This window comes from Molossus molossus, unplaced genomic scaffold (assembly GCF_014108415.1).
Source record: "Molossus molossus isolate mMolMol1 unplaced genomic scaffold, mMolMol1.p scaffold_m16_p_2, whole genome shotgun sequence".
In the NCBI taxonomy this organism is placed as follows: domain Eukaryota; kingdom Metazoa; phylum Chordata; class Mammalia; order Chiroptera; family Molossidae; genus Molossus; species Molossus molossus.
Genome location: NW_023425355.1, coordinates 29,246,078 through 29,261,356, shown reverse-complemented (window position 1 = coordinate 29,261,356; position 15,279 = coordinate 29,246,078). Strand labels below are relative to the sequence as shown.

Below are 15,279 nucleotides of genomic sequence, written 5' to 3'. Positions count from 1 at the left end.
TAGTGCTAATTATCACTAAAAAGCTGCCATCATCACTGTCACTATCTTAATCATCAGATTTTCTGTTCCTTATGTTACCAGAAAGGGGACCTGGCTCTGAGTGGATCTGCCTAAGGCCAGCCATTCATTTATTGAATTTGTGCAGGGAAAGTTTAATAACATGAGTCCAGGTGACTTTTAGAGGACATTAATTAAAGCTGGGGCCAATGAAACAAGAGAGGGCTGGGGAAATGAGCCTAGGCTGATTGCTTGGACTCACTAAGAGGTCAGAGAAAAGGGAGCCTTGGGGACAGGTTCAGGGGGTTTGCCTGGAACAAAATGCCACTGCCCATTTGCTGCCCTGGTGCAAGCTTTTTGGGGACCCTTAGAGTTTAGGAGATGCATGCCTGAGGGGAAAGAAGAGGGGAAAGGGAATGGCCTGGGTTGCCCCCCAGAGATAGAGGGAGAGTGCTGGGTCCTTTGTCTTGAGGCGTTTCTCTCTTGCAGGCAGGAATCTTAAGGGAGGTCTCAGGGGAGGGTTTCAGCAGACAATTCATCAGTTTTCTAGGTATGCTTCTTCAGGGTCATAGTCCTCACCGATTGATCTGTGTCAGGTCAGGGGGGCCTTAGTCATTGCAGCTGGTTCTGGTGTCACTCACCTGGTTTTGCTGCTTTTCTGGCCTGGAGCTGAAATACAAGTGAGGCCTAGATATTATCGCTAGGGAGGTGACCTTCTGTATCCCCTGTAAATTGCTGTCAGTTTGTTCAGCTATCTGTCTGTTTCCCTGCTCCACTTGTCCTTGTTTACTGGCCTTTCTCACAGCTTGTAGCAAAGTATTTTATTCATCATAAAGAAACTTAAAGCTGTGTATTGTTAGACCTCCTGTCCCTCATATCCTTCTTCCTGTGTATCAGCCTATTCTAGCTTTTCCTTCCTTCCCAACTTAATGGTCAACCATGGTTCATCATTTTTAGGATGCTTCTACCTCATCATCTAGTGCCTGGCTCCACTATCCTAGCAAGATCCCAGCTCTTGATAGATCCCAAATACCTACCTGCTTTTATACCTGTGTTGCTTAGTGCAATGTGCCTGGGGAAAGTTAACCAAACCTTTCTGACTGTTGCTACTATGAATTTATCTTTCTCAAACTCAGTGCAACCCCCTGAATTGAACACAGATAACCTCTGATATATTTATATTATGGATATTTCATAAGGGTGCACTTTCACACAATGACTGAATTGAAACCAGGCTTATCTATGAGCTCAGGTATTTAATGTACCTCTGAACCCCCTAGATAACTGAGAATTTAGCTTTTCTGCCTGAGGCTTTCCTTTTAATTTTTTTCTTTATTGTTTTTTAAAATGGTTTTCTTTATTGACTTTTAGAGAGAGGAAGGGAGAGGGAGAGAGATAGAAACATCAATCGGTTGCCTCCTGCATGCCCCCCATTGGGGATCTGGCCCACCACCTGGGCATGTGCCCTGACCAGGAATCGAACCAGCGACCTCTTGGTGCATGGGTTGACGCTCAACCACTGAGCCACACCGGCCAGGCGAGGCTTTCCTTTTAAATCTGGAACAGAAGCCAATCACAGTTGTTGTCAGTCCTCTAGCAATCATTAGGCAAAACATTTAGAATCTATAGCTTTCCTTTCACATGGAAACATGAGTTCTGCCACTGGTTTTAAGAGGTAGGTGCTCACTGAGGGACAAACGTCAGGAACTAAAGAATTGTTCTGTGCCTGAGCATACATGTCATTTAAAATTGTTCCTTTTTCATATAACAAGTAACTGAACTAAAACTAAATAAAGAAATGTGTGATCCAGACATTGGAAGTACTGAGGCCCTTTTTTTTTTTTTTTTTTTTTTTTTTTTAACTTAAGTGTTGAATATATTACAGATGTTCCTCATTTTTCCCCATTGACCCCCTCCTCCCCACTCCCGCCCCCCTCCTGCCTTTTCCCACACTGTTGTCTGTGTCTGTTGGTTATGCATAGATGCACAGAAGTTCTTTGGTTTATTTCTTCCCACCCCTCAACTCCCCTTCCCTTTGAAGTTTGTCAGTCTAGCAACCAATTTGTACTTCTTAATCCCTTCACCTTTTTCATCCATTCCTCCAACCCCCCTCCCATCTGGTAACCAACAAAATGTTCTCTGTATCTATGAGAATATTTCTGTTCTGCTTGTTCATTTTGTTTGTAGATTCAATTGTCAATTGTCAGATATGTATTCATTGCCATTTTGTTTGTTCATATTTTTTATCTTTTTCTTCAAGAAGACCCTTCAACATTTCATATAATAATGGTTTGGTGGTGATGAACTCCTTTAGCTTTTCCTTGTCTGGGAAACTCTTTACATGGCCATCAATTCTAAATGACAGGTTTGCAGGATAGAGTAATCTTGGTTGTAGGTTCTTGCTTTTCATCACTCTGAATATTTCTTGGCACTCCCTTCTGGCCTGCAAAGTTTCTTTTTAGAAATCAGCTGACAGCCTAATGGGAACTCCCTTGTAGGTAACTAGCTGCCTTTCTCTTGCTGCTTTTAAGATTCTCTCTTTGTCTTGAACCTTTTGCATTTTGATGATGATGTGTGTTGGTGTGGGCCTCTTGGGGTTCATCTTATTTGGGACTCTCTGTGCTTCCTGGACTTGTACGTCTGTTTCCTTCACCAAATTAGGGAAGTTTTCTGCCATTATTGTCTCAAATAGGTTTTTGATTTCTTGCTCTCTCTCTTCTCCTTCTGGCACCCCCAAATGTTGGCACACTTGAAGTTGTCCCAGAGGCTCCTTACACTATCCTCATTTTTCTGGATTCTTTTTGCTGTTCTGATTGGGTGTTTTTTGCTTCCTTATATTCCAAATCGATGGTTTGCTTCTTGGCTTTACCTACTATACTCATGAATCTGTGTAAATTATTCTTTATTTCAGTTAGTGAATCCTTCATTTCTGACAGTCCTTTTTTATGCTCTTGAGGTCCTCACTAAGTTCGCTGAGGTTCTCAACTAAGTTCATTGAGCATCCTTATAAGCAGTGTTTTGAATTCAGCATCTGTTAAGTGGCTTATCTCCATTTCACTTAGTTCTTTTCCTGGAGTATTGTTCTGTTCTTTCATTTCAGACCTGTTTCTTTGTCTCCTCATTTTGGCTGCCTCCCTGTGTTTGCTTCTATGTATTACTTAACGAGAGATATGGGACTAGCTGAGACCAGATGCTGCTTGTTTGAAAGAATTTAGGAAAACCTGAAGCAGGATCCAAGACAGGCCAATCCTGTGGTAAAGCAACTCGCAGCAGCTTGGATGGGCCTAAAAGTTGGGTTGGGAAAGGCCTCAGGGAATCACTAGGGTGGGGCAAACAGTGTATCCAGGTTTCTGGAGTCCCAGATATGGCGGCTGTCTGCTACTCCAGGGGAGGGCTCACCAAAGGAACAAAGGCCTCTGGCAGCATGTCTGGCTAGGAGAAAGCCCCCTCTTCAGCCCTCGCTCCAATGCCAAACAGCTCAGTTCTTTCCTGTATGTCTCTGGTGCCCCTCTAGCTGCTTCCCCTCTGAGCTTAGAGGGAACAAGTCTGAGTAAGTTTGTGCGTGGGCCCTTTTAGAGGAGCTGCCTGGGGCTCCAGCCACGTCAGCCTCCCTGAGCCTCGGTTCCCGCTGGTTTTTCCAGCCAGAAGTTATCGGGACTTCTCTTCCTGGCACCGGAACCCTGAGTTGGGTGCCTGGTGTGGGACAGGGACCCCTCAGTCCTCAGGGAGGACCTTCCTAGCTGAGGTGTCCCTCCTGATTTTTATCTGCCACATGTGGGTGTGGGACCAGCCCATCGTGCCTTCGTCCTCCTACCAGTCTTGATGTGGCTGCTGCTTTAAATTTGTAGTTGTAGGACTTCCATTCAGCTTGATTTCAGGTGGCTTTGAATGATGGTTGCTCTGTAGTTTAGTTGTAACTTTGATGTGGTTGTGGGAGGACGCGATACCACATTTACTACACCGCCATCTTGACCAGAAGTCCACCTGAAGCCTTGATGGTTGTTTAACTCAGCTAAGGACAGTTTTGCCATTCACAGTACAGTCGGCCCTCGTTTATTGCAGTTAATCAGTTTCAGACTCTACCGCGATAAATGAATTTCCGTGAAGTAGGATTCTTTATTTATAAATCTAATATTTTCACAGAGCATAGAAAACCTGTTTACAACCTTCTAAATACATTTTTTAGCATTATTAGAGCCCTCTAGACATGAAATAACACCCTTTAGTCACCATTGCACTTGTATTACCCAATATATTAGACAAAGTAAGAGAAAATAAGACATATTAGACATTACAAATATATTATTATTGTACATTTAGTTACACACACAGTTCTTACACAAAATCACTAACCTATGCAAATAGTGCAACTTGTTCGATGATGAAGCAATGAAGATGAAGAGATGTACTGCATAGCAAAGAAGAGCAAGGTTACTGCTCCTCTGAAGGCACAACCTCAGTAGGAGAGTCTTCAGGTGGTGCAGTATCTTTAGCAGGTGCAAACTTGTCTTCTTCTGCTGAAGGAATACTAGAAATAGGCAGTGGGTGTCTGGGTGTGTGGCTGAAGAACATCGTGATAGGCAGTTGCTGGTGCTGTCTTTTCATATGCATGAGGAGGCTTTTGTAGGGTTCTATCACTCCATCAAGTGCATTCCGGAACCGCAATGCACACATCATTTGTGGGCCCCATTTGCCAGTCATGCCCCGTACTTCTTTAATAGTTCTCACAACTTGCAAGAGATGCTCAAGTGTAAGGTCCACTTCTGCCTCCTGGCTCCCAGGAACCTCTGGCTGCTCTTCCTCCTCCTTACTTGCAGACTTAGTCATCTCCACCAGATCCTCATCAGTTAAGGGATCCAAATGTGTCTCCAGCAGCTCATCCACATCATCGTGGGTCATATCTGCGAAACCTTCTCCCAGCATCCAGGCTAGCCTAACTGCCTTATCCACTGCCGAGTTGCTTATATCCTCTAGCGTGAATCCTGTGTAGTTTGGACAATTTCAGGCCACACCTTCCAGCTGACCTTCATGGTCTCTGTCTTTATGTCCTTCAATGCGGCCTGGATGTTCTTTAGACAGGTCACAATGGTATACTGCCGCCAGTACTCCTTCAGCAAGAAGTTCTCCTCAAGGTCCATGCCTTTGATGAGGTTCTGCAGGATGTTTCACATGTAGAGGGCCTTGAACGCGCAAATAATGCCTTGATCCATGGGCTAGATCAGCAAAGTGGTGTTGGGAGGAAGGAACTCGATCCGCACACCATCGTAGGATAGGTCTTGTGCATGACCTCCAGCATTGTCCATGAGGAGAAGGACATTAAACTCGAGTCTCTTCTCCACGAGATACAGCTTGACTTGGGGGATGAAGCACTCGTGGAACCCGTCCGATGACAGCTGCTTTGTGATCCAGCCCTTGTCGTTGTGCATCCAGTGCACTGGCAGCAAGTTCTTGTTTTTATTCTTCAGGGCCCTAGGGTTCTTGGCCTTGTAGATAAGGGCAGGCTTGAGCAAAGATCCCTCAGCATTTCCACACATAACAATAGTCACATGATCCTTTTACGCCTTGAAGCCACGGACTTTGGCCTCATCCTTGAAAATGAATGTCCAGGAAGGCATAGGCATTCTGTTCCAGAACAGTCCTCTTTTGTCCATATTGAACACCTGTTCTGGATGATACTTGCCCTCCTCAAGGATCTTCTGGAACGTGTTGTTCACATAGTCCTCTGCTGCAGGCTGGTCAGCAAAGGCAGTTTCTATGTGGAGAATGACACTGTTCAGATGGTACCTCTTCTGGGATTTCTTGAACCAACCCTTGCTCGCTGTGAAATTCATGAACGTTGCAGAAAAGGGTCCTGGTTGAGGTTTGTCCACTGTAAAGTGCTGATAGAGCTGCCTTGCCTTCTCCCGGATGACCAGAGAATCCAACTGAATGTTTTTCTTGAGGCTGTCGCTGATCCATATAGCTAGGGCAGACTCCATTTTCACTATGAACTTATTACCACTTGTTACAATGCTCTTTGCTTCCTTGTTGAAAGTGACAGTAGCCATTGCATGGATGTTCTTTTCATCTTTACAGATGGAGCAAATCGTAGACTCATTCAAGTCATAATGGCGGGCAACCTCCACGATTTTCTTGCCATCTTTGATCATATCCAAGCGTTTCACCTTCTCCTGGATGGTAAGCATCTTCCTCTGGTGCTTTCATCGTCAGAAGGCTTAGAAGAAGTAGCACATTTAGGAGCCATTGTGGGGCTTAGATAAAAATTCTCAGAAATCACAAACACTTACAAGAGCAAAGATGCTTCTAATGCGTAGTGATGTAGAAATGTGTATGAGAGAAACGAACTTGCATGAGGCTGAGCCAATCATTGGCCAGGATAAGAAGAGGACAGGATAGCCAATCAGTGAACAGCACACTCTGATTGGCTTGGTTTCACCACACTTGATTTTTTGGAAAAAAGTTATTGCCTACACACAAGGAGTGGATGAGCGGTTGCACCTGGATTTGAAAGATTTGCGGGGGTGCTTGAATACATAGGCCTACAGTCCATATGTACAGTAATTTTAATTTTAATAGTAATACAAGGGTGTATAATTGACTTAGGCAACCCAGCGCATCCTGTATCATTTTTACTGTCTCAATCAACTTTTTAATGAATATATTTGAAAAAACCGCGATAGAGTAAAGCCGCGAAAGTGGAAGCTCGAACTGGCAAGGGATGACTCTATCAGCTTCCATCCTAAGGCTGGAAGCTTGGTGGCTGCAATGAATCTAGGAGCGAAGCAATTTCCTAAGAAAGAAATGGAGACAATTCTTCCTGATTGCCTTTCCTTATGAGTGAGGACACTTTTCTGAGTTCTTCTGCACTCTTCTCCTAATGTGTTATTGAGTAGAATTAGAATTAGATTATCACTCCTTCCTGAACCACAGAGTACCAAGGGAACTGATTATCCCTAGATAATGCAGACTCACCCGTGGAACTGGGATCAGCCTCCCTGTGGTACATGACCACAATGAGGAGGGAGGGAAACTTGATGTTCTTTTAGTCAGGGGTTAGTTATGGTAGGCAAAACAGAGTACTTCAAAGCATTGAGGTTATAGTAACAAAGAGCACAGGGCAATGTCTTAGCAATTAAGACTGTTAAAAGCCACCGAGTAGTTCTTCTCATGTACTCTTCCTACTTACCCCAGCCTACCCCATAATATAACTAGATCACATTTTAAAAAGGAACTAGAAAGACCTGATACATGCTGCAGGTATTTCAGAATATCAGATAGTTTCTCATTGTTCAGATCTGAAGTTCAGCTGAATAGAAGACAAAAGCTGTTCCCTGGATTAAAATCCATAGGCAAGACTTCCAGTGCCAGTTGCCATGTAAAGAGCTTGGAAGTCATTGTTCCTGTACTTATCACCAGAAAAAAGCTAAACAAACTGAGAATCAATTACTTATTTTAGACCTATCAGAAAACTGAGGTCACAGGGCAAATGACCACCCTAAATTCTGGAGAAAAGACAAATCCGGAGAGTCACAGTCTATCTCTCCTTACATAGAGCACAAACAGCTAGAGACACAAACATGGGAGAAGACTTAAAATAGTAATTTTGACAAATTGCTGGAGACTGAGTGTGGAATAGTATGAGTGAGAAACACAACCTGCAGTCTTAGAGATTTGTGGGCTTTAAATCCTGGAACTCGAGCAGGTTTTTACCATGAAGATCCCAGATATATCTCATGGCTCTGGCAGTGAGAGGGGAAGTGTGCTCGTGTAAGATACACCCAGAACCTTCTCCGTGACAAAGGCCTACTCTACAGTGGAAAAGACATACCCAGAGCCTTATCTCTGCTAAGGGAAAGGCATTTCTCCTAACCAGCCCACTCACATAAGGGAAAGAAGCTAAGAAATATTTGTGAAAGACACAGCCTAGGAACACAGGCCCACAAAGGATTGGAATTTAATTGTAAGATTATAATATTATCCACATGTTTTTACCATGTCACAAGCCTCCAGTATAATAGGAGTGGAGTACAGCTAAGAGTTGTAACATGCAGACTCTCTGCAAGGAGTAATTAGAGAAACCCAAAGTTAAGAAGGAAGACAAAATAAGGACCCTAGAGGAATTTGAACACTGGCACCTACAGCTACAGCAAACATTACACTCAGCTCAACAGCCTAACCCAAAACTTCTTGCTGAGGGTCTATTCACATCAGTTCCTATTGCCCAGTGCAGCAAATCTAGCTTTCAACAAAAAATTGGCATGCTAAAAGACAAGAAAAAGCAGATTGAGACTGCAAAGCAAACATCAGAACCAGGCTCATATATATTGCAAACTGTAATTATCAGGGAATTTAAAATATATATGATAAATGTGCTAACAGTTCTAACGGATACACTAGACAGGCGTGTATTGGCAGTGACTGAGATCCAAGATGGTTGTAATCCTGCCACACTTCCACACTGGAAAAGATCACGAGAGAGTTTGGATGTAACTGCAAGAGAAGACTTGACAGAACAGAGGAAGAGAAGCCGGGTCCTGCCTACCTGGTGCTTGACACTTGGCTGTGGGGCGACAGGCAGGGAGATTGCATGGCCAGTGTGGGTCCTGACAGGGAAGAGAACTCTTGGGCAACTGCAAGGATCACAAAATGGCAACACGTGTAACCATTTCGAATGGGGGGGCAGTGTGGCAGAGAGTATGACTCTGGACGCAGATTACTGGACTGTTTCCCAGGGTTAGAGGTCTAGGTCTACCCTCCTTTAGAAGAGGGGAGAATGATGTGGTCTCCATGGCAGCCCCCCCCCAACAATAAAAGAAAACCTTGGGGGTCACCCCAGGACATGTGGGGTAGTCTGGCCCTGGATTGCCTCTCCTCTCACAGCCCCGTCCCATCAGCTTCCAGGAAGGATGGCGGGTGGAGGGGGGAGAAGGAGGGAGGCAGACAGATCAGTCTGGGGATTGACATTCAGTTGGCCCTCCTTTATCGCGGTTGATCAGTTCCAGACTCTACCGCCATATATGAATTTCCACGAGGTAGGATTCTTTATTTATCACCACTTCACACTTCCACTCTCGGGGCTTCACTCTATCCCGGTTTTTTCAAATATAGTACAGTATTTGAAAAAACCGCCTCCCAGTGAAGCCTGAAAAGTCCAGGTTGGAAGTGGAGAGGGACTACTGTACACTACAGAGCGGGCTGTATCCCTCCGCTGCTGCCTCCAGCGCAGTTCCTTCCGACCTCCAGCCTTGGCCCCCAGCCCCGCGCCCACAGGTCCCCCGGATTGTAGTGCCAGGAACAGGAGGGTAGTCGCCAAGCAGGGGGCCCCCTTGGTCCGCTGAAGCGGGCTGGCCTCAGTCTGCCCCCCCGCTGGCTCTCCTCCAGGCCCCGGCCCCGCCCCCTCGGGTCGGAACTATGGTGGGCCTGGGAGGGGGCGTCGAGTCCATTCGTGCCGTATCCCTCCGCCCCCCTTCCCGACACCCTTGCTGCCAGCAGTTCGTGCCGCAGCCTGCGCAGCCCCTGGCGGGGTTGGTGCAGAGGCGCGAGGGGGGAGGGGGGCGGGACGCCGCTTTGCACTTCGGAGCGCTCGGAAGCGGTGGGAATCTGAGTGCGGAGCTCTGAGGACAGGGGAGCACGACCACCTGGGGCCTGAGGCTGTGAAGGCAAGTGGGGGTGTGGTGGGGCGGGGGTGGCCCCCCACTCTCCACAAGCCTACAGCCCGCGCCCAGCCCCTGGCATCCTGGCGAGGAGGAGGCCACCGGCCGGTCGGAGCCGGTCCCTGAGAGAGGTGCGCAGCGGCCGGGGGGACCCTGGCCAGGAGGCGGCGGCGGCAACCGGCGCGGGCCGGCCCAGGGCGCAGGGTGGCCGGAGAGGCTCCTGGGGCCCCTGCGGAGGCGAATCACGCTCCCGCCAGCTTTCCTGGCGCCCGCGCCCCGCCCTCGAGGGAGTCTGTGCTGGGAGACGGTTGTGGGGGAGGCTGCCGCGGGAGAAATGGCGGAACCGGAGCTGGCTGGGCTGGGGGCGCCAGGGCGGGGGCGATGGTGTTGCCTACTCGGGGCCCGGAGTCTGACAGGGACCTGTTGGGCCCCGCGTCCTGCGTGTTCTCCCTTCCCACAGGCGCCTGGTTGATGCCAAAGTCTCATGTCTGCGCTTTAGGTCTGGCGATTTCAGCAGAAATGAGACTGAATTAAGAAGACACCAAAATGAAATATTTACCCGCCTCTTAATACAGTACTTTTATTGCTTTTCATATTTAGATTTTGCACCCAATTAAATGCAAGCAAATGACAGGGTAAGGAGTGGATTGACTTTCACTGGAAGGGTCTATATAAACAAACAGCATGCTATTAATCTATCTTTCTTATTTATTCGGGATCTGTTTACTCAACATCCCAGCATACTTGAATATGTTGAGGTAATGGGAGTTCAGAGTTGAGAAGAAAGTTTTCTGAAGATTCCATTTCAAATACTTGTAGTCCCTCTGCTCATTTAGTTTCTAGTTCAGGAAACCTAAATTCCATCTCTATCTACCCCTCACAGGGCCTCTCATTTTGGTGCAGGGGCAGTCTCACAAAAGCTTTCATGAATTTCCTGAGATGGGATACCTGAGGAACCATGGGAGTTGACATGCACTTATTTACTTATTTCCGTATTCTTGAAAAGGAGGTTTTAGGACCTCAACTCTGGGTATCTGTTCATTAACCTGATATTTTTATACCATTGTCAACATATTTTCCTGGTGTTTTGCTGGATAGCCTTCCCTCTTTCTATATGGTGTGACTCTTCTCCAGCTAGAGGAGTTTTCTTTGGTAGGAAGGGTAGCAACTCCTGAGATCCCCTGCTGTGTGTGCTGGCTGGCATAGGTGGTGAATGAGATAGGGCCTGTGTATACATAGAGAATGGGAAAGGGCAGAGGCATGCAAAAATGCTATTAAAATAATAGTCCCCGTTATCTTTACTGCCTGCTTTCTAGGATCTATTTATTTTTATTAATTAATTTTTGTTACAGATGTTTCTCCTTTTTACCCCCATTGATTCCCCCCTCCCCCTCCCTCCCTGCCCCCAGTTTGTTGTCCGTGTCCACTGTTCATGCATATAAGTTCTGTGGTTTATCTCTTCCCCACCACCCCCTCTTCTGGGGATTGTCAGTCTACCCCACTTCCACGTCTCTGGGACTACCCCATTCCTCAGACTGTTATGTTCATTATATTCCACAAGTAAGTGAGATCATATGATGCTTGTCTTTCTCTGTTTGGCTTGTTTCACTTAGGATGATACTTTCCAGGTCCCTCCATGTAGTCTCAAAGGATAAGAGATCTTTCTTTCTTACAGCTCTGTAGTACTCCATTGTGTATATGTACCACAGCTTTTTTATCCATTTGTCTACTGATGGACACTTGGGCTGTTTCCAGATCTTAGCTATTGTAAATAGTGCTGCTATGAGCATGGGGGTACATACATTCTTTCTGATTGGTGTTTCAGGCTTCTTAGGGTATATTCCTAGAAGTGGGATCACTGGGTCAAATGGAAGTTCAATTTTTAATATTTTGAGGTAACACCAGATTGTTTTCCATAGTACTGCCTGCTTTCTAAATAGAGTTGCCTATTTTCCACTACCCACTCTTGCACCTCATATTTTTGTTCAGGGAAAAGAGGTGTGGCCTCTGCTGGGAAAATAGCTGACTTCAGAGTTGGGAGGTATAATTAGACAAGCTGCAGGTCTTAGGGGAATGGATGGACAATCATTCTGCAGGGACAGACAGGTGGGAGACATTTACAGTGACTTTGATTGTACAAAAGCATATGTTATGACACTTGTCATGGGTGTTGGGCCATCTCAATCTCTTGTTTTCTCTCTGCCTGTTTGTTTGTCTAGGTTTATTCTTTTATAGGTTCCTGTAGAAATCTGCAGGTAGCTATTGACTTTGAATTTGATTAAGAAAGAAGACTGAAACTTTTCATTTGGATCCAAAGTGAGTATGAGCATGAGCATCCCTCTTGATTGGGGATGGAAATTGGCTGTTGGCAAGTGGGTGAGACCAGAGCATATCTTGGAGCCATTGTCTTCCAACATTCTAGACAGCTCTGCCCTCATATTTGGTATAGGAAATAGGGGATGGGGGTGAGCCAGGATTATGCTTATAGGGTAATTGACAGACACCTAGGAAATGGGAAGGGAAGCCAAGAGGAGGACCAAGGAGGCCACAAACATACAGTTGACCTTTGAACAACATGGGTTTGAACTATGTGGGGCTACTAATATGTGGATATTTTTCAGTGGACCACAGTTCAGTTGATCCACACAGTTATACTGACTGCAGTTCAAAAGCACATTGTTCAAGGTTCCACTCGGTGGTTGAGAATTTATGTGTGCAGAGAGCCGACTTTAGTTATCTGAATTTTCAACTTCAGCTCCCCAACCCTCACACTTTTCAAGGGCCAACTGTATAACAAAAGCCCCGGATTTGGAAAAGTACCTAGGTATTATGTCTAGAAACCAAAGTACATGTCTGTCTACCAAAACTCCAAATTCCAATCCCTGCTGTGTTTTTGTCCATAGGTCTGCCTGTGATTTCAGCTATACGGATTATCAACACTTGAAGCAAGCAAGGAAAGAAGGATATCAGTGCAGGTTGGTGTGAGGCCTACCTGGATAGACCTGTAGAGTATAGTGGTGTATATGCCAAAGGGGCTGGCTGGTCTGTAGCCTCTCTCACTTTCAGCAAGCTTTTCCATCATCTCTACTCCTATTTAATACAGAGAAGAGTGTGGTAGTGCCTGAGCAGGACATTGTTGGGCATTAGTGGGAGTGTGGAAGGGATGAAATGAGGTAGCAGTCATCTGCAATTTCACTTCTACCACACACTCAATCTCTGCTCTCTCGTGTCCTGTATGGCTGTCTGCATAGATGAGCCCAGTTGGAAGAGGTTCAAAGCCTGTTCCTTTCTTCCACCTTAGGTCCATCTCCAGGTGTGGCTGTGGTGACCTTGGAGTGGTGGAAGATTATCACTTTCGACAGGTCTGCACTCAGGAACCATCATCTTCCCTCAGTCTGAGTGCCTCTGCCCTCTGTCTGTGTCATTGACAGAAGCTTTGTGTTTGGAAAAGGGACTGTGTGACTGCTGAACTGACAGTTGACTCTAATTCTTGCTACAGAGCTTATTTCTGACCCAGTGAAATTGTGTCAACACATTGACCTGGGACACTTTGAGAACCAAAGCCAAGACTATAGGGCTGTTGATATAACTAGGCTTTAACCATGACTGGGAGTAGAAACAAGGCCAAAACTGAAAAAAGGGCTGGTGTAGAAGCTAAATCAAAGAGGGAGGCTACTGGCATAGTCAGACCTCTAGCCAAGACCCAGGCCAAAGCAATAGCCAAGCCAGGGTTTCAGGCAAATGCAGTGGCAGAGGTGAAGGCAATGTCTAAGAGCAAGATTGTTACTGAGATGAAAGAAGGAGCCCTGACAAATTTCAGTCCTAATGTTGAAGAGGAAGCGACTCCAATATCTCAGTGTTGTTCTGTGGCTGAGGCTAGCTCTGAGTCCAAGTCCATGTGTAAAGATAAGGCTGGTATTGATACCTGGTTCTGGGCTGGGGAAGAGACCAGTGTTGGTTCCTGGTTCTGGAATGGAGAAGAGACTGGTAATCGTTCCAGTGCCAAGGATGAAGGTAAAGCTGATGAAGGTAAAGCTGATGAAGGTAAAGCTGATATTGGTCCCCCATCCTGTGCTGAAAAATTGGAGCCTGTGGCCAGGGCTAGCTGTAAGGCTAGGCCAGGGGCTGAAGAGGAGGAGGAAGAGAACGTTATTGGGAACTGGTTTTGGGACGGAGATGAAACTAGTTTTGACCCTAATCCTAAACCTGTGAGCAGAATAGTTAGGCCCCAGCCTGTGGATGAAATTAATGAAAAAAATAGGCCCAAGGACTGGTCTGAAGTAACTATCTGGCCCAAAGCCCCTGCTGTAACTCCAGCAGTGTTAGGATTTAGATCCCAAGTCCCATCTGAGACAAGGCCTCCTTCATATATTGTGCTGGCCTCAGCTGAGGAAAATACTCATTCTTTGCCTATGGCAACAGTGTGTCATTCTAAGAGCACACCCTCATGCTCACAACCTCTCCCAGAGTACCCATTTGGTTCTGACCCTTGCATTCAGACCATAGAGGAGATTAGACGCCAAATCAGGATCAGGGAGGTGAATGGGATTAAGCCATTTGCTTGCCCTTGCAAAATGGAATGTTACATGAATTCTGAGGAATTTGAAAAACTTGTTACCTTGCTTAAGTCAACTACTGATCCTCTCATTCATAAAATAGCTCAAATTGCAATGGGGATCATTAATGTTCATCCATTTGCCCAAGAGTTCATTAATGAGGTAGGTGTAGTGACACTTATTGAAAGCTTGCTTAGTTTTCCTTCCTCTGAAATGAGAAAAAGGGCTGTGATTACTCTGAATTCTCCTTCTGGGAATGAAAGATACCGCAAGATTGAATTACATGTTAAACATATGTGTAAGGAAACCATATGTTTTCCCTTGAACTCACCTGGACAGCAGTCTGGCTTAAAAATACTAGGGCAACTGACTACCGCTGCTAACCATCACCATATTGTTGCCAGTTATTTTTCAGAGCTTTTCAACTTGCTTTCCCAGGGAAATCACAAAACCAGAAATCTTGTTTTGAAAGTACTTTTGAATATGTCTGAAAACCCAGTTGCAGCCAGAGACATGATCAATACAAAGGCATTGGCAGCATTAAAACTAATCTTTAACCAGAAAGAAGCAAAAGCCAATCTTGTTAGTGCCGTGGCCATATTTATTAACATAAAGGAGCATATCAGAAAGGGTTCAATTGTAGTTGTTGATCACTTGAGTTATAATACACTCATGGCCATTTTCCGTGAAGTTAAAGTGATTATTGAAACAATGTAAAATGAGCCAGAAATAAACACAGAACAATCTCCAAATTCTGATAGGCTGTCTGTTCTCAAACAGCCTTCCACAATGTTTTGTTTATTATAGTGTGCACATTATGAATTACATGTTCAACAATATTACCTGTGACAGTGTCTAGGTTTCAGCTAGACCATTTTGGGGGTATCAAATAAATATTACATCGTGAGCTGAAAATGTCTCTTGATTTTTATCTTGTGTAGATGGGGCACTTACATTTTACTTAAGAAATTAGTGAACCAGTTCATCCTAAGTAAGCTAACTTGTTCATGAATATCTGCTCAGATCCATATGTGGCTTCAAATGGCAAAAAAAAAAAAAAAAAAAAAAAAAAA

The 15,279-nt window shown here is 45.3% G+C and overlaps 1 protein-coding gene across 3 annotated transcripts in view; it reads left to right on the top strand.

The window, feature by feature from the left end:
• LOC118635700 (protein BHLHb9-like) overlaps positions 1-15,279 on the top strand; it is a 27,176-nt gene extending 11,897 nt beyond the window's left edge. Inside the window, exons 1-4 of one of the 3 annotated variants that reach the window (XM_036270476.1) lie at positions 6,125-6,174; positions 11,870-11,966; positions 12,554-12,625; positions 12,952-15,279. In XM_036270476.1, the coding sequence (XP_036126369.1) occupies positions 13,253-14,923 (1,671 nt within the window). In that variant the 5' untranslated portion in view covers positions 6,125-6,174; positions 11,870-11,966; positions 12,554-12,625; positions 12,952-13,252 and the 3' untranslated portion in view covers positions 14,924-15,279. Of the gene's footprint in view, positions 1-6,124; positions 6,175-11,581; positions 11,757-11,869; positions 11,967-12,553; positions 12,626-12,951 lie in introns of those variants that run through there. The other 2 variants (XM_036270477.1, XM_036270475.1) reach the window with 2 other exon arrangements.